This window comes from Desmodus rotundus, chromosome 9 (genome assembly GCF_022682495.2).
Source record: "Desmodus rotundus isolate HL8 chromosome 9, HLdesRot8A.1, whole genome shotgun sequence".
Taxonomy (NCBI): Eukaryota; Metazoa; Chordata; class Mammalia; order Chiroptera; family Phyllostomidae; genus Desmodus; species Desmodus rotundus.
Window position 1 is genome coordinate 68576681 of NC_071395.1, and position 19660 is coordinate 68596340.

At 45.0% G+C, this 19660-nt stretch overlaps 1 protein-coding gene across 4 annotated transcripts in view; it reads right to left on the reverse strand.

Annotated features, from left to right (window-relative positions):
- Positions 1–311: 311 nt before the first annotated feature.
- The window catches only part of SHISA6 (shisa family member 6), a 274869-nt gene continuing 255520 nt past the window's right edge, over positions 312–19660 (reverse strand). For 2 of the 4 annotated variants that reach the window (XM_053910901.1, XM_024564740.3), the window contains 3 exons: positions 12142–12198; positions 8153–8305; positions 312–6488 (listed from right to left, as the gene is read on the reverse strand). In XM_053910901.1, coding sequence (XP_053766876.1) covers positions 5938–6488; positions 8153–8305; positions 12142–12198 — 761 coding nt within the window. In that variant the 3' untranslated portion in view covers positions 312–5937. The remainder of the gene's footprint in view (positions 6489–8152; positions 8306–12141; positions 12199–19660) is intronic. The other 2 variants (XM_071219297.1, XM_071219296.1) reach the window with 1 other exon arrangement.

Genomic DNA, 19660 nt, shown 5'->3' on the forward strand with positions numbered 1-19660 from the left:
CCCAAACCTACCTTCCTACCTCTCATCTTTTCACCATTTTTTAAAGCATTAAGGCCCAATTTGCATATCATAGAATCCATTCATTGTAAGTATACAGTTTAATGATTCTTACTAAATTTATACAGTGTGGCCACCACCATGATCCAATGTTAAAATGCTTCTGTCACTCAAAAAGTCCCCAGGTTCCTGTTTGCAATCAATCCCATCTCCACGTGATCTACATCCTTTCACAATTTTTAATTCCCTTTAGTTTTGGCTCTGTGTTTGTAAAATTAAGCACATGGATACTTAAACAGACAGGTTATGTTGAAACGGCTTTATTTTTTAATCCATAAATATATGTTACTGACAAAAGTGGAAAAGTCCTTAAGACTAAATCTTACTAAAGTGATATCTGTTTACAGTACATATAGAATGTGCTTTGACAGGTAAGTAGAATGATGGGATTTGTACAGAAGCAGCAGTTACGAGAGCACTGCCCGTCATGAAGCTTACTGGTGGGGAGAGAAGAGACTGTGCAAAGGTTACAGATAGAAAGGTACTTCTCATCAGTACTACCATATAATAAACACGGAATCCATAAATTGGGCTAATGCATAAAAATGTTCATTGATCCCCCCTTAGGAAATTGTGTCCCCCAACTAAAAATATTACAGTAAGAATTGCTTTTTATTAGAGAATTTCAAGAATTCTTTACTACAAAATGTCTAGTTGAGTTATAGAACTAGAGGAATATTTGCCACTATGAAGCAAATGAATGAGTCCTCCCATGGAGTGGCATTCAAGGGTCACAGCAGGAGTGGGCGGTACAGTTGAGCAGGGGTCTTCCTCTCCCTCAGGAAGGAGGGCATTAAGGAAACATGTAATGTCATTTCTCTGACTGATGCAGGTTGATGTGTTTGCCGATTTACAGGATGGTTTTGATGATACTGACTTGTACTGTCAATTCTTGCTTCACAAGCTTTCACTGGGAGGACAGTGGTGTCCCAAGGAGGGGCTAGGAAAGTACTAGGATGGGGTGAGGGCCCAACTCCTGGCAGCTTAGGGGGTGATGCTTCCCCTTCCTCCAGCTGGAATGGAGCCCAGTGTCCAGACTCAGCCTCCAGGACCCAGGTTCTGGAGTGGGATACAACATCCATTGCCCCGCAGAGCCTCTGCCATGAATTCTCCTCTGTGGCTTGGAATGTATTTCCAACTGCTCTCACATACAAACTTCATGCCTTTGTAGGCCGACCTCGGGACCTTTCTCCTCCAGCCCATGCCCTCTCTGAGATCAAAACTCCTTCCCTTCAGCTTTAAGGGCCACATCCAAATGAAAACTTCAAATTCAGAATTTCCCAATGACATGACACTCTGGATGATTTAGGTGTGCCTGTGTGTGAGGACTTCCATGACACGCGGTTGGTAACCTATGTAATGGGTAGGCTTTTACACCTTCAGATATAAGAGCATCCCTAGATTCTGGTGAGGAGTCTGGTGGCTGTCTAGGGCATCTAAGGATGTCACCATGGGGCAGCCTTAATGGGAGGCATGCAGCTCAGTTAAAGTGGGAAAGGAATATGAAGAAAGGAGGAGGGGTCAATAGTTAATGAAAGCCTTAGCATATAAGAGCTGGGTGACACTTCAGAGCTCATCTAGTCAAAGCCCCTAATTTTACAGGAAACTGAGGCACTCAGTGAGACTGTGACTCATCCTCAGTCCCCTGGCAAGATGGAGACAGAGCTCATGTTTCTGAGAGCCTCACCCTGTGCTTTTTCCTCCTACCATGTGTGGCCTTCTGAAACCAAATCTAGAGCTCAGGAAGACTAATCTTTCACATTGAATCTGTCATTAAAATGCTGCATTTATAAAAAATAGCATTTGAACCCTGAAAAATACTTCATTAAAACACAACAAGCTTCCTTGAAAATACTTCAGAGCAACGTTTCCCTGGTTTGGGGAAGATGGTGGAGGAATGTATGTGGGAGGTAACATGTCAACACTTCCCAGAGCCATCGCTTTCGAGGGTCCAGGTCATCAGCAGCCCTTTCAGAATACCTTGGGTCAAGTCCACAGTTGCCTGTGGATGGAATCTGAGGATGGAAGGCTGGTGGCAGACAAGGTATCTCTGAAGAAAATGGATTATTTGGTGGCAGGATTATTGGAATGGGTATTTCTCCACACGTGGAGAGTCATGAGGCTATCCAGTGTTTTAGGACAAAGGGAGATCTATGACACACACAAGCAGGACAGGCATGAGGTGGAACAATGGCCAAGAGCCCTCAGTGATATGAATCTTTGGCCAGAGTTGGAGCCTCTGGGCTAGTGGCAGGCTGGGCAGGAGGTTGGGGGACTTGCCATCTGTAGGAACCAAAGCTGACCTTTAAACCGTGATGTCTCTGGTGGAGCAGCTTCTCTTCCTTCCCTCCCAGAGATCAGAGTGGGAGAGCCCCTGGCTATGTGCCCTGGGATATCTCCTATGGGCAGGAGGTGAAGATAAACCATGAGGCAAACAGAAGACCTAAAGAATGTCATTTTCTTTGAATGTTTTCATTCAAAGCGCTAAGTGTTACAACTGGAAGAGTATAGCAAGACCAAGGAAAATAAATTACAGACAGAGACAGGTAAGTAGAGGAGGAAGGCAAGGCCAAGGAGATGAGAGGGAGGAAAGACTGAACTGACACAAAAGACTCGAGGTTATGACAAGAGATTTGGGATGGAAGACTGGGAAAAAAGGAAGGAGAAATTTGAAGTAAGGGAAGGACGGGAACTTTGTAGTAGGAAAACTCATCTCCCAAGACACTGGCAAGCCTAGTTTGGGGGTTAAAAGAATTCTTGGGAAAGCCTTTGTGACTTACAAACTCATGGAATCAAGAGTTAACTGGAGGAACAAGACAGGAGAGGTGGAAGGGCATGAGGGATTGTGGGAGCTTTGCTGTCATCAAAGGCCAAGGAGACTGGCAGGAACCTTTAGGGCAGAAGAGAACCTGGGTACATCCCAGTTTATTCTAATCAGATCAATGGAGACTCACACAAAGAACAAGCAGAGGAACACTTTGGGCTTTGGGTTTCCCTTGCTGGGGGAGGGAGACTTCCATTGTGGGGAAAGGCCTGGCGGGTCTGAAAGTCCTGAAATCTGCATTCCAATCCCAGAATCCTCTCTTAACTGCGACGTGAACTTGCCTAGTAATGTGGTTTTGCTTGTTCTGCAAACATGGGTGGGCTGGCTGAATAAATGAGATACTTCTGTGTCCTAATTAAGACATAATTTTATAGATTTTGAAATAAGGGACTGAATTGGAACAAGTTTGTGGCCTTCTCTCTTTCTCTTCCCTCCCTTCCTCTCTCCTTCCTTCTAGACCCAAGGGTGAAGCAGAAGAATCATTTAAAAAAGGTAAGGGTTCAGGTAGAATTTTTTGATCTGACTGACACCAGAGGTTTTACACTGGATAGCAGTAAGGCTGGGATGAGAAACGTTTTGGAATCAGCCTATTAAACAACCCCTGAGACAGAAAGACAGGGCCTAGGGGAAGTGCATCCTGAGGGCTGGAGAACTTGGTGCCAAGAAGATGTTTCTCATACAAAATGAGAACGATGAGATTAGGTTTCTGGTTTGGAGCACGTGTGTCTAGACACAGGGGGAGAGCGTTCTCACCCACTCACGTCCTTTCCCCTCTGCGCCACTAGGCAGCCTTCAAGGGGACGGGCCAAGGGCTGGATATGAGGGTAGTGGGCTTAGGGGACCAGCTGTGAGAGACACGCCTTTGTTTCTGGGAGTGGCCAATTGCTCTATTTAGGTTGATATCCTCCAGCCCAACCCCCTCAGCCTTCCCTCTGGAACAAACTCTCATAAACCCCTAGGGACCAGCCCTTGAGAGGGTTTATGTGTTTGTAGGGGAGGAAAGTGGACAGAGTTATCCCTGTCCTCACAGCCTCAGAGTACCAGTGACAACACCTCAGCCGGGAAGCTGAGGGCTGTGTTCATCACCCTGAGCCTTAATACCCTCATGATTATGGGATAGTGAGCCTTTTAGTGGGGAGGGGACAGACAAGAGCTTTGGAATTCTTGAAATAAATAAGAGGAATCATCAATTGATTTCTCTGTGGATTGTGAACTTGGTTAGATTAAGAATTCCCAGACACTGGAGAGTTCTCCCTGCCCCATCCCCACCTCCCTTTTAAAGGGCCATACATAGTATATGCAGAACTGGGGGAATCTAAAATCCCAGCTCAAGGTCATTGTTTCTAGAGTCTGACTTTGGCAAGTCACCTTTTTAGTATCATACCTTCACCCATTAGTTTGGAGCTGATTTCCCCAGCCCCAGTCCAGGAAGGTGCCCTGGCCCTGAGAATGGGGAATCCCCTTCTCTCCCTGCCTGGCTCTGGTCTTGAGGGAGTATTAGCTCACTATCTACTTTCCAGGAGGCTGTCATGTCCTGTTGTTCCAGCTCCTCACCCCCCACCCCTTTAGACACAAGGAAGGGGCTGAGATAAGCTGCCAGGGGCTGCCCCCCAACAGAGCTGAGAGAATTCATCTGCCTGGTGCCCTAGTGTCCCCTACAGGGCACAGACTGGGGGGCTTCCCAGTTAGCCCCCAGACCTGGAGTACCATTATTTGCATTTGCTAAAGGGTCTCTGTCCCTGTGATCCAGAGGAGCCACTATTCTGAAGCAGAGAATAATGGAACTGCAGGAGGACTGGAGGTGGAGGAAGGGGAAACAGGCAGAGAGAGCAAATTCTACACCAAGAAGGGGCCAGGGAGGTGGGCAGTGATGGGGAGAGAGGAGTGCACATGGTGCGGGACAACCACCTTGGGCCCTCCTGGACTGAGGGCTGAGCTGCTCCTCTTCAGACGCCTCTAGCTCTATCCTGCCTGGTGTGCATGGTGGGAGACAGGTGGAGCCCTGGATGATGGGAATGGCGAGCCCCTGAGACTTAGGGCATCACAGTGGCCTCCCCACCTGCAGCTCTCTGGCCATGGGCAGATGCGTCTAGGGAGCAGAGTAGGGGAGGAGAAGGCAGGCCTGAGTGGCAGGTTGTCATCCTTCAGACCTAGAGGCCTGGAGGAAGTGTGGAGATAATCAGGTTGCTGGGGAGGGCATCCTAAAAGTCCCTGCACCTCCTTGGTACTCTCTTTCAGGAGGGCCAGAGCTAAGCTCTGGGGAACTCAGGGGTGCAACACCTAGGGCTAGGGGAGGGGCAAAGTCCCCCAGAAGTTGGGCCAAGGGGACCTTCGGGTGGGGTGCCAGCTGGAACTGGGCAGGGTTCCCAACAGTAGGGAGGGAGGTAAAGGAAGAGAGCCCCTCCTTGTCCCATGGCTTGGGGGAGGGGCAGGGGGGCCAGGATGGGGTGTCGAGGGGTCACTGGAAGAAGGACCACTCAGTGGGGACCAGAGAGCTCCAGCTGGCAGAAGAGATCATCGTTGTGCTTATGGACTCAGCAGCTCCCTGTCTCCTACAGCGAGAACGAGCAGGCAGTTTTTAGGCACTAGAAGATTCCCGTGATGCAGTTCTAGGTACATGATTGAGACCGAGTAGCCTGCTCTGTCAGCCTGCTGACTGCACCTGCTGGCCAACTCAAACCCAGGGCAGCTTCAGACCAGGGTCAGGCCAGGGACTCTTGGCTGAGTGACCTGCAGCTAAGCCCAGGAAGGGGAGAGAGGACATGGAACTGAAAGGGAGTTGGTGATGGTAGCGGGGTGAGACTAGCCTACCCCTCTGCTCACTCCCTTTGACTCTCCTGGGAGAGTGAGTGATCGTTCTAGGTCCCAGTCTGAGCATGCTTTGCCAGGCCACTGGGCTGCATCCTTCCGGGGAGTATGGCTTTCTGGGCAAAGAGAGCCCACCCCCCTCCTCCTCCAGAGGGGACAAAGGAAAGGAAACATGGGGCTCAAAGCTCCACTCCAGGCCCCTCCTGTCCCTGCCCTGCTCTTCCAGGCACCTGGCACTGTCCAGGTGGTCACACGGTCACTTCGGTCTTGCTGGCTGAGTAGCAGGTGTGGTGGCCGGGGATATAGTGCAGCTGCTCCACCGTGTTGTGTCTGCGCGAGGCGAAGGCCTGGCGCTTGGCTGCCGTCTGGCTCTGGCCCAGTGTGGCATAGGAGTTACTGGAGGCACTGGGATGGGAGTGCATCTTGGTCATGCGGTAGCGTTCCAGCATGGGTGTGGACACAAAGACGTCCGTGTGCGAGAGGGCCCTGGACAGGGCCTGCTGGGGGAAGGCCGTCCGCTCTGGGGACAGCAGCGGGTCCTGGGAGTGCAGGCGCTCCGTGGACAGCAGCTGCTCATCAGACAGGATGCGGTCGAAGGACATGCCAAACTCATCCGGCAGGCCCCGCACTGGGGACAGCACCCTGTCCTGGGACATGGCACGGATGGGCCGCCGGGGCCTCTCTCGAGGCAAGGGCTTCTGTTGGGACATCTGGATGACGTTGAGTGGGAGGGTGCCTCGGGCGGCCAGGTCAGGCAGGTGCCGCCTCCTCATGTAATACTCATCAGCCTCCTTGTCAGCTGCAGGGGAGAGACAGAGAGACATCAGCTGGGATGACAAGGTGACACCACACTGCAGCCAGGACTGAAGTAGGACCCTGCAGCCCAGACAGGTAGAGGGTGGAGGCAGTACTTCTCCAATAAATGTGCAAATCGGTCCTCAGGGGCTTGTTAAACCTGTGGAACATGTATTCTGATTCAGACCTCCCATGCGGGGGGCTGGCTGGAGAGTCTGCTCCCTGGCAATGCCACTGCCCTGTCTAGCATCACCTTGGGTGTGCAGCGGCTAAGGGGCTTCTGGGAGTTCTCCAGGGAGTTCATGGTCGAATGGAGGCAAGCCCTGGCCCCTGAACTCCTGCTCCAGGGCTGCTGCCACCACACATATCCTGAGATGGGATGGCTCCCAGGGAGCAGCCAGCAGCTTTTCCATGAGGTTTGGGGCCTGTCTCCAAAGGTAGATTGCAGAACCAGACTACTGCTAGAATAAAGATGCTCCAGCCCAAGAGGCACTTGTGAAAATGTTTAGCTGATAATTCAGGAACATAGTAACACTTTCTCTGGAGTAAGATCCAACGCCTAGGAAGGCGACACATGGGCATCCCACAGAATGTGTAGGCTGCTACACATACCTCCCCCGTGCCCACAGTGGGAGCAGGCCAGAGTAATGGTGCACCTCATGCAGATGCTCCACCCTTGTCTCCATCCAGGAGGTCTTCCTCAGATCACACTGCTTGCCGAACTCTTGAACCTACCCGGAATATACATAACCCTGTTTGGCTTCCCACAGACAGACTTTTAGATATCTGTAGAATATGGGAATGCTCACTGCTCCTCAGTTTTCCCAGAGGGTAACCAGTGGGTAGATCTTGCCTCCTGAGCCTCACCTTGGGCATGCATCTGATTCCTCAGATCATTGGTGATCCTCACTTGTGGCCATAGACAGGTACCATTCCACCTTGTAGGAGGCTGATATGGATTCATGGGCTGAACTTCTATCATGGCAGGTTAACCTAGAGCTTTAAGCAAATACTCAGCCCTGCAGTTGGGTGTCATGAAAATAGACTCAGGGACATGAAGAGAGAAGTTCCAAGGGCTGGAAAGCTAGAAAAGAAGAGCTCTTCCACCACATACCTTTCAGTCATTGTAATGTCTTCAACCCATCATCCCCACAGCTGCCCCAGACTCAGATGCAGAGCTGAGACAATTGGATGAACTGGACTCAAGTGATGAAATGGAGTGTGTGTTGGGAGTGGGGAATTCTCAGCTTCTCAAGACAGGATTGGCTGGGATAGGGAGGGGGAGGTTTATGGGCCCTTACACACCAGGTCTCTGTGATGAAACCCAGAAAGTGCTGGTATTGGTAGCCTCTTCTCTAAGATCTTGAGAATGAGGAAGGCCCATGGTTTTGAAGGCAGCAGGTGGGACGAGGCTGGGGAAGGTTCTCTCCTGCATGCCAGCTGTGGGCATGCAGACCTGGGCATGCCACGGCCTCTATTCTACCCATGGGGAAAATGAGCTCAGGCCCAAAGGAACAAAAACAAGGCACTCATTGATTGTCTTCTTCTGTGCTACCCTCACTCTTTGTTTTTGGGACTCCACACTGGTCCCTCAAGTGTGGGCAAGAGAGTGAAACACAGGAGGGTGCTGTGGTTGCTGAGAGATAGACCCAGGACAACCACACTTACTTAGCCGCTTCAGGGATGAGTACTTGCTGGGGTGGGACTTCACTGCAGACTCGTAGGATGGGGGCAGGTGGGCCAAGTTCTGGAAGGAGCGGGAGAAGGACAGGTCATAGGGCTCAGTGGCTGATGTCAGGATGTTGTTCATCCGTGGCTTCTCTGCAAAAGAAGGGAGGGTTGCATAGCATTAGTGAGGACACGGGTTGGGGAGGCAGGAGGGAGAGGGTCTGGGCTCTATGTCATATCCCCATCCCACTTTCCTGGCCCCAGGTGGTAGGACACAGATGGTGCTGGTGACTCGGTTTCCCTCATGCTCGGTTCCAGCTGTCAACAAGCCTGGGTGCAGGTGCTGTCTTTCCCGCCACTGACTGTGTTTGCAGCTTACCCTTCCTTGAATGACAAACTGTCTCCCGGTGCACCACTGGGCTTGTCTGATAGGGATGGAAGCCTGATGGAGCTGGGGGCGGGGCATGGGTTATAAAATGATATGTTTTGGCATGAAAGTTATGTCCTTTCCTTAATAGTTTTAGGCAAACCTAGTTCCTTGGCTCAGAAAAATCTGAGTTTGAAGGAGGAAGGATGACTGGTCTTGTCTACACACCCACAAACCTGGGTCCAAGATCTGGCTGCACTGACACTCCAGCCCACACCGTCCATGAGGTCACTTCATCTCCCACCTTGCCCCAACCATCTTCGGCCTCTCCAAGCCTTGCACCTGGCAAGCCTCTGGGAACTACAAAACCATTTTCTTCTTATTTCATCTTCTTCCTTTGAACCCCCCTTAGCTATGTCTGAGCTGTGGAAGGTAAGAATGGAGTAAAAAGTGCTGAGCACATCATTCCCCTTTCTCCCTCCTTCCCTTCAGGTTAGACCCTTGAGATTCCAAAATCTGAAGAGAAGGGATTGTTGTTCAAGGCCAGACCTGGGACAAAGAATGGGGGAAGGAATAGAAGGAAAGATGAGGGAGAGAAAAGGTGGATGACTAACGAGGTCAATGAGTTGGACTGGGCTCTGGGGGACAGAGTAGGGATAGCATAGGAATCAGGGAGTTGGGGGTGGGGAATTGCAGGTATGGTGAGGGAGTGGCTGTGCAGCTGGAGGACAGAGAGGAATGGAGGTCTGGGAAAGGAAGACAAATGTGTCCTGATGCTTTGCTGACTTGAGGCACAGCAAGAAGTCAACAGGTATTCCTGAGGAAGCAGTGGTACCATTCCCAGAAGTGAGGTAGGTGAGTGGCTCTCCTATCACCCCTCTATCCACTTTGGTTTGGGACACCTTAGAAGGGGCAGGCTCTAACTTTGGGCAAATGTAACAGAGGAATGTGGATCCCCATGTCTATGGGCAAAGTGAGTGCTAACACTTAGAAGAGAAGAAATCTGTGAACTAGGGGACAAAGAGAGACACTCCTAGGCTTAATGCAAGGGTAGCTTCAATACAGGGAACTCCCAGCTTCTCTGTCCTGTCCTGCCTTCACTGGTTCCCATGGCACTGGGGACGGCAACAGGGAAGCCCAGTCAATGAGCTGGTGTTCATGCCAGCACATATGTGAGGGGGTAGGGGATGCTCAGCATCCCTGAGAGATTAGAACATGCTGTACAGAAAAAGCCTCCCTGGCATGGATTGGGATAGATGCCAGGAAGTAAAGTGAGCAGGATGCCAAGAGCACTGCTACCCAGAGCTGGGGAGTAGCCACCAGTCCCTCAGCTCTTGTTTCTTCACTTTTGGCTGCCAAGAGCACCCATAAGCATTAATCAGCTCACCCACTTCCAAATGCAACACTTCTGGGTGTTCTTAGCCTGATTGTTCTCCAAAACAGGCCACTGAGCCGAAGCCAGGTCTCCCTACCTTCTGCTGTCACCACAATGGCCCTGGCCCCTGGCTCCTGCTTTCTCTCCTGTTACAATGCCCTTTTTTACTCTTCCTCTAGCCATATTCTCCCTTCACTCAAGACTTATCTATGACAATGTCATGTCTTTTCAGCCCACAGTGATTTCTAGTCTTCAAGGCCCCATCACTCAGTTCATGTCTCCATCATCTCCCTTCATTTCACTAAAGTTGATCTTGATGATCTCCAAAGACTGCTGTCTCCTTGACAGTAGAATTCTTGCTTTCCAATTTTTCTGATGCCTTCACAGTGCTTGGCTCATAATAAGGATCCAATTAATGCTCTTTGGTTAGTCAAGTGGACACAGGTCATTTCTCTTCATAGTTGCTTTGCCAGCTCCTGGGAAAAGCATTGGCATACAAAGAAAGAATCCAGAAAACCCTGCCTCCACTAGATTGTGAGCTGCTCAAGGGGAGAGACCAGATGTCATTTGTTGGCCCCTATATCCTGATACCAGACAGAAAAAGAAAGTAGGAAGAGGGGAAGGAAAGAATGATTTCTCCCTTGGTTATCAGGAGGCTGTGCTTGTGTGGGCTCCTTCTGGGGAAAACCAGCACATGGATATTCCTTCAGAATATTACTGAGCAAGGGAAGCACTCTTTGCTGGCCTTTTCTGGCTCCTCCTTCTGCTGCTGCTTCATTGCCCTGGGCGTTCCCCAGGCTCTCTGCCTTCTGCTTTTCTCTCTCAGCCTTCTTGCACAGATTGTTCCTACTTTCAAGGCTTCTGATACTGCTTCCGAAGCATAACTTACATCTTCAGCTATAACCTCCCTCCAGACTTCGTGCATGCATTTCTAACTGCTTGTTGAATGGCTTTCCTTGCATTTCCTATGATCATACCCAGCTCTAGATGTCCAGATGCAAACTCGCCGTCAATAGCTCCATCTCCTGTACACACTGGTTGCTTTCTTTATCCCTTAGACTGTGTGAATAAGACACCCCCCTTATTCTTCTAATTAATCATAGCTCACTCATAATCGACTCTTATCAACCATATTCAGTTAGTAACTAAGTTTTCCCAATTTTTTTCCAAAATGTTTTATATGTGGACCCTTCTTTCTATTCCCACTACCACCATCACTACTCCTAGAAATGGTGATGAATGAGAAATGGTATCAACTTCTTTTAAATGATTTCTTCAATTTCTTCCAGTTCTAATTTTCCTAGACTCCACAGCCTGAGACATCCTATCAAGTTGTTGCTTTCATCATCACATCTTTCCACTAGGAGCCCAGCACTGGAGAGGGACATCAAACCAGCCCACTTCTGGCCTCCTGATTACAATGTTCCTTGGTCTCAGTGCTGAGGCAGACAGTAATCTTAAATGAAAGTGGCAGGTCTCTCTGCCAGGTAAGCTTAGAATTTATCTTTGTTTTGAGTTTCTCTCTCACTAAAATTGAATGATGTTTTCACATTCTTTCAAGCAAGGAGAGAAGAATGACTGATGGTTCACAACTTACATGGCATGGCTGGCATATGTTCTGTCAAGCTCTGAGCAGGTGCCAAAAATAGTTTTGCTCTGCTGTGGCACATGTGAAACTGTGATTGGGTGGGAGGGTGCTATAAGCTAAAAAGGAAACATGGCTCTGTAACCCTTTGGCGCTACGCTGACATTCCCGGGCTCTCCAGCTTTCAGCTTCTTCCCCTGCTAAGAAGCTGAAGCTCAAATCACAGTTTGGGTTTGCATTTTATCCAATCTTCATTAGTTTGGTTGGGGAGGATCAATAGAGTTTACCCAGTCTCATGTCACTTTTAAATGGTACCACAAGTAGTCTTGGGCAAAGGAGAGTGTTCACTCCTTGCTGTGGACATATAGGATTGATGGCTGCGAGACATGATCTAGGTTGTGAGTGAAAATGGGTTAAGAAAGAGCCTCACTTCTTTTCTTCCATGGTGGAAGATCACTCCGACATCAGAGACAGGACACTAAGGGAACAACAGTTTACAAGTGAGAGTGAGGCACCTTAGCCCTGAGGGAAGGTGGACACCTGACTCCTTACATCTCCCTAGCTTCAGTGAGTCAATGCTCATAGTTTTGATGCCTGAATAGGCAGCCGTAGTTAGGGTGGAGCCACCTGGAATGAGGCCGGAATGCAGAGTCATCTCTCACCATGGGTAGGGGTCTGGGTAGCACTGCTTAAAATCGGATGGTTATACTGACGATCACCTGAAAATCATAGAAAAGAAAGTTTTAAAGAAGAGGTTCAGGCATTCCATTGTCTCTTCAACACAGCAGAACAGGGGTCTCTCTTTGGGGAGGGGTTACTAGGGTGTGGCTAGCCAGGAAGAAGATGCTCTAGCCTCAGGTGCTTACATCTTAGGAGGCTTTGATTTATCCCATGTCTTTATACAAAGGTGTCTGGGTGTGTCCTGAAATGTGGAAAGGTGATACGAACTGTCCACTGCCTGGGGTTGGGAGTCCTGGGTTCTACTGTGTCCTGCCTATAAATGACTCAGTCTGATACTTAAAAAACAAACATGTATTTTAATTAATAATGCAAAAGTCCACGTGGACTTTTTTGGCCATGTGAACATGCCACAAAATTAATAGAGTCATAGTAGCCAAAGTCCACAGTCCAAGTGAAAGGTTGCAAGTGAAAACGGGTTAAGAAAGGGTCTCACTTCTTTTCTTCCATGGTGGAGGATCACTCCAACATCAGAGACATTATTGCTTAAAGTCAACATTGTGTTTTTGTTTACCAAATGTACATGCATCTAATTTCAATTAAAGCCAGAGGATGAGGAGGCATGAGGTCTTTGCTTTAGTTTATCTAAACCATGGATTATAGCTCAGGCTCATGTGACTCAATGGACTGAGCACTGGCCTGTGAACCAAAGGGTCACCAGTTTGATTCCCAGTCAGGGCACATGCCTTGGTTACAGGCCAGGTCCCCAGTTGGGGGCATGTGAGAGGCAACCACACATTGATGTTTCCCTCCCTCTCTTTCTCCTTCCCTTCCCCTTTCTCTAAAAATAAATAAGTAAAATCTTAAAAAAAATAAACCACGGATTATAGCTCTGTCATCGTCTTAGGGCTAGATCTGTTTTTATTTCCTTATGTCTTATTATTGAAATCATCTTTCCTACCGTGGGCATTATATCCTCTGACTACTCTTTCTCCAGCTCTTTCACTAAATTCCTTTTCCTCTTCTATTCTCTAAACACTGGTGCTCCATAAGGCTCAGGCATCTTCTCAAAGACTTGGGCTCTACCTTCTTGCCCAAACTCATAGTTCTCAAATCTACACTTCTAACTTGATGTCCATCTGGTCTGTGGAGTTAGATTTTAAAAGGCTTATGGATGTCCTGTTGAAATTCTTGCTCTTAGCCCAAGCTATTAAAACCCAAAGTAAGATCTTCATTTTTTTTTTCAATGTCCAAGCTTCAGTCTATGAACATTGAAGAAAAATGTTCTATTATTACATGAGCTTGGAATGTTTATCATTCACTATTCCCCTCCCATCACCCCCCATATCCAATGAGTTCCCAAATCCTATTCTTATAACCACCTCCTCAATACAGACCCATGATATATCTTCTTGTTCAGATCTTTCTTAGCTCTAATCTCTGGCCATTTCTAAGACAAATCATCTTGTTTGCTCCTAACAGACAAAATTTTCCATATCCATGGAATTGTTACATCATTCCATTGGGTCAGAACATACTCTTTAAATAACCATGGACACAATCCAGTGGGGTGTGGGTTTGGGAAGCAAGCCAGAGTTTCTCAAATGAAGATATTCTTCTTTCCTAAGACAGAATATTAAGTTACATCCAGGGGAAAAAACATTTGCCCAAGGCTGAATCAATTCTATACTGGATCTGGATTTATGTGAAGAGAGAGAATCCAAGAAGGGAGATAAAGGAGAGATTATTCTGCTTATGCTCCAGAGGCAAGGAGAAAACTAGTTTCATGGTTTGTTGTTGTTATTCTGGTTTATTTGTTTTTAAGCAATATAGCAGCATCAAAGAGACCATTCCAGAAGTGAGAGAACCCAGGTTGAAGGGTAGAGTGTGTCAGCTAAATGTAAATACTTCTCATGTTCCATTCATAGAGTCATAATTGCCATAATGACATTTCATTGCATTTCCTTTTATTTCCCATCCCCTATAAGATACTATATGTATGTCTACACACACACACTCTCTCTCTCTCTCAACATTACTGTGAATAACCTGTAGAATTTTTCACTTTAAGAAGAGTGAGAATTAGATTATAGCTCTTAAAATGTAGAAAAATTGGTGATTTTATCTTCATACTTATGCAAAATAACAAATGTGTGAGGAAACACCCTAAATGTTCATACATACATGTACATATACATATATAGATAAATATGCATAGTTTCCACATATGTAAGAACACTGTATATACTATTTTTAACTCATTTCCTTTACACTTAGTCGGAAGCATGTCTTGAATACATTTTTATGTTTTAGAATATTCTTTAAAGTATTTTATGTGGTTTTATACTGATCCTTTCTATAGAACAATCTATTGTTTATTTCTATAGATAACAATATAATATGTTTATTTAGTATATGTACTTAAGAATTCCCCTATTATTGTGTATTGAGGTTGTTTAAAAGTTTAATAATGTTGCGCCAAATAACCTTAAACACAGATCTTGGCCATGTCTCATTTCCTTAAGCAAGTAACTAAAAGCAGCATTTCTAAGTCAATGCACTGCTTGGTGGCCTGGCGATGTGACAAAGTGGAGTGATTGATTTCCTCACGTTGAATCACCCATCTATCCCTGGGAAATACCTTATTTGATTTTGGCATCATATTCTTTCATTACAACACTGGATTCTTTTTGCATATATTTTTAATCTATATGGATTCATAAAGAAAATTTGTATTTTTTGTGCTTACATGTCAGCTTTTTATATCAAGATAATGATTTTGAAAAATCAGATGAATAGTGTTCCATCTTTCTGTATGCCTTGAAACTATTAATGTAGCATGTAAAATATCTGTTCTTCGGAAGTCTGAAGAAAAGAACTAATAAAAAATGCCTGGTGTCTTATTTGGGGAGTCCAGTTCACACTGTGGTAGGAGGTTGACTTATGAAACTTTGGGAGATAGATAGTATCATCAACTTACAGGTGAGGAAACTGGGGTTTGGAGACGTAGAATAATTTGCCCAAAAAGTGACTTGGAGATGAAGCCCACATCCTTAACCATTATGTCTACTGCTTTGCATGTTGGCAACTTTTTCCTTGCATATTGATTTACTCAAGTTTTCTAATTGTAAATTAAATTTGTAATTGTATTTTTTCTTAAATAAATCCACTGGACCTTTTAAACTTTATTAACTTAAAACTGTAACATTCCCTAAAAAACTCTATGTATGAAATTATCCCCCCTTTCTTATTCTTAATTTCCTGTGTTCATGTTTTGTTGATGAGCAGCTTATTTGTATTACTATTTTTTTCAAAGAGCTGCCTCTTGTACATATCAATTTGTGTGTGTGTGTTGTCTTCAAATTGTTACTTTGTGCTTTTGAATTTGTTCATCCCTGCCTCCTAATTTTCTTTGGTTTGGTTTGTTATTGATTTCTAATTCCTGGGCCCGAATCATTAGTCCATTTTTTTTTTTTACTGTTTTCTGCTAATATAAGGTCTTTAGCTCTAAATTTGTCTCTGGCACTATCCCATGAGTGTCAGATACAGAACGTTCTTAATGTTGTTGTGTCCAGAATGATCTGTAATTGTAGCCTGGATTTTCTCTCTGACCCAGAGTTTCTGAGTAAAGTGTTGTTAAATTTCAAAGTGTTTGGATTTGTTGTTTTGAACTTTTGCCATTAATTTTCTGTTTTATCATATTGTGGTCAGAAAACAGGGCCTGTTCAATTTCTGCTTTTTGGAATTTGTTGAGATTTCCTTTGTGGGCTAATACACGATCAATTTTTATAAATGTTTCATGAGTTCTTAAAGAAAAGATACGTTCTCTTTTTGTAGAATACAGAACTGATGTATATTTATTAAATCAGACACATGAAATACATCATTCAGCTCCTCTCTATCCTAATTCATTCTTGGCCTACTTAATCTGTCAAAGCCTAAGGGAGGCATGTTAAGGTATCCTGCTATAGTTGTGTTCCTGTCATTTTTCTCTTTATATTTGTTATAGAATCAGTTTAGTGTATTTCATAGCTGCATTGTCAACACAAAATGCTCACAATGCTTATGTCTTCTTTGGGGCTTGTACCCTTTATCAACATTAAGTAACCCTTTCTGTCCTAATTCATGCCTTCTTTCACCTTTAAGTCCACTCAATCTGATATTTACATCGCCAACCCACCTTTCCCTTTGTTTGCCTTTGTCTGATCAACTTTGCCCATCCTTTTATATCTATCCTTTCTGGGTCACATTATTTTATGCTTGTAGCCTTTGCACATGGCATTCAGTTTTTAAAGAAAATTCACCTGTGTGCTTCGGCACATTCTGGGTTGCCTTGATAGTTAAAGTGAATCCTTCCGCTTAGAGAATTGCCCTCCCTTCTAGTCCACTGTCCCCCTCTCTCTGTTACAGTTGTATATGACATGACCCTGTGCCGCTGCACATGGCCCAACCTCTAGGTCATGGCTGATCTGGCCAGGTGTGAATACCCGACTCACTTCCTGTGCCCATTAGAGCTCCTTCTCCAGAAATTAGGAATCATTATAAGAGATAAATATGGGCTCTCTTCATGGCTGGACCCACATAAAATAGGTAAAACATGGGCAGTCTTATAGATTTGGGAGAAAGTAGGTCCTTAAAGGCTGGCACATTATATTTTATAATGATGGCCACAGTTATATTTCTAATACCAGTGCTTTCCAATAACTTCCCCATTCCCCCACTGACAGAGTATTTTCTCCCTCTCCTTCAAACTCATGGCCTTTGTGACTGTCTCAGTGAGCTGGGTACACAGAAGTGACACTGCATGACTTCCTTGGTTACGGTGCTGAAGGTGAGATGGCTCTCACCTGGCTCTGTCCTTCGGCACACTCCATCTTGGATCCCAGCCACCATGCTGTAAGGATGTCCAGGCCACGTACAGAGGCCACATGTCAGAGCTGACGTCTCCAGCTAGGTATCCATCAACAACCATCATGAAACTGCCAGACACGAGTGAGTGCAAATTCAGAGGGTTCCAGCCCCCAGCCCTCTGGCTGCTCAAAGTCAAACAAGCGGAGCAGAGACAAGCAATACCCACTGAGCCCTATCCAAATTGCAGATTTAAAAGTGAAATAAATGTTGCCTTTACTGCACTGCTTTTAATTTTGAGATAACTGTAGGTTCACATGCAACTATAAGAAAGAATACAGATACCTTGTGTACTCTTTAGCCAGTTTTCCCAATGGTAACATTTTGCAAAACTACAGTATTATATCAAAACCAGAATATTGACATTGACACAGTCAAGGTAGAGAACATTTCCGTCACGGGGAGGGTTCCTCATGATGCCTGTTTATAGCCATTCCCACTCCCACCCTGCATCTACCCCTTCATTAACCCCTGGCATCATGTCTATAATTCTGTCATTTCAAGAATATTACATAAGTGGAATTACACAGTACATGATCCTTAGGAATGCATAATACCCTGGAGATCTATCAAGCATAATACTTGGGAGATTCATCCAGGTTGTTGCATGTACCAATAGTTTATTCCTTTTTATTGCCATGTAGTCAATATTCCACGATATGGATGGTTCCACTGTTTGTTTAAATAATTGTCTGTTGAACATTTGGGTTGTTTTCAACATTGCAGTATTATGAGTAAAGATATTACAAACATTCACATGCAGGTTTTTGTGTCAACATAAGTCTTCATTTGTCTCGGATAAAAGCCTAGGGACACAATTGCTGGATTTTATGGTAATAGCATGTTAATGCTTTTAAATATGTGCAAAACCATTTTCTAGCATGGCTGCACCAATTTATACTCCCACCAGCAATGAATGAATGGTGCAGTTTCTCCACATCGTTGCCAGCATTTGGTGTTGCCACTATTTTTAATTTTAGCCCTTTTTAGTCATGATATTTCATTGTAGCTTTAATTTTCATTTCCCTAATGATAATGATGCTAAACATCTTTTCATTGTGCTCACTTTTTTTCATCTGTAAATTTTCTTCAGTGAAATGTCTCAATTACTTTTGTCCACTTTCTAATCGAATTGTTTGCATTTTTTTCTGTTACATTTTGAGAGTTCTTTTTGTATCCTAGGTAATAGTTATTTGTGGGATATAGTGTGTAAATGTTTCCCCAGCTGAGTTTGTCCTGTCATCCTTTTAACAGGGTCTTTGTAGAATAGAAGTTTTAATTTTGATGAAGTCCAATTTATCAATTTTTTATTTTATAGGTTGCGTTAAAAAAAGCTTTCTTGACACTAGATCTGAAAGATTTTTCCTGTTTTTTTTCTAGATGTTTTATAGTTTTATATTTTACATTTAAATCCACCATGTATTTTGAGTTAAATTTTATATAAGGTATGAGACTTAAGTTTAGGTTGAGTTTTTTTTTCTTACGATGTCAAATTGTGTCAGCATCATTTCTTAAAAAGGCCATCTTTCTTCCATTTAATTTCTTCTGCATATTTGTCAAAAATCAGTTGAACATACTTGTGTGGGTCTATTTCTGCATTTTCTATTCTATTCCATCAATCTAGGTGTGTATGCTTCTGCCAATACCAGGCAATCTTGATTACTGTAGCTATATGATATTTCTTCAAATTGAGTAGACTGATCCCTCCCACCCTATTTTTCCTTTTTAAAATTATTTTATCTCTACTAATTTTATCCTCTCCATTTAAATTTTATTGTAATATTGTCTATATCTAAAAAAAGTGTTGCAAGGATGTTGATAGGAATCATGTTAAATCTGTATATTATTTTGGGAGAACTGACATGTTTATCCTGTTGAGTTTTTCAATCCATGAGTGTGGTATGTCTCTTTATATTATACTACTTTAATGCTTTTGGCAATAATTACATGTGAAGACTACCTTGTTGTCCCACTCATCATGCATTTCAGGGACCTCTAGAACAGTGCTTCCAAAACTGGATCCGGACAACTGTGTGGAGTCCTCAGAAGTGCCTCAAGGGCTGCCATTGGAGAGGTAGAGTGTAGGGGAAAGGACTACATCTTAGGCAGTGTTTTTTCACGATGCGTCATTGTCTTGCGAAAGCATTGTCTTGCTTTCACAAAAGCTTGCATGCTATTTACAAAGCCTCTCTTGTGTCTTCTAGTAGAAGTTCCCAGGAGCGGTGCATTGCCTGGTGGCTTTGCTCCTGTGTGCCAGCTGCATTTGGCTCTCAGTGTTTATCTGACTTCCCTGAGATACTTATTCTGAATTCTGGAGTTGGTAGTGGGGAGAATGGAGCGTGGTTCTGGGTCAATAAGCTTTGGATTGTACACACTGTACCCTTCCTCTTGGAAACTCATGATGCATGTTAAAGGCTCTGAGAGGTCTAGCCATAAATAACCCATTTTGTTAGTTATTTGACTGTAGGGAACTTTTTTCACCCAACACAGGGCACATACAAGAAACAGATACATATGCATGTGAGTGTTTTATGGGAGTCTTAATAAAGTGATTATTTTCAAAGGTGTGACCAAGATGTAGGGAACCCATTAGGG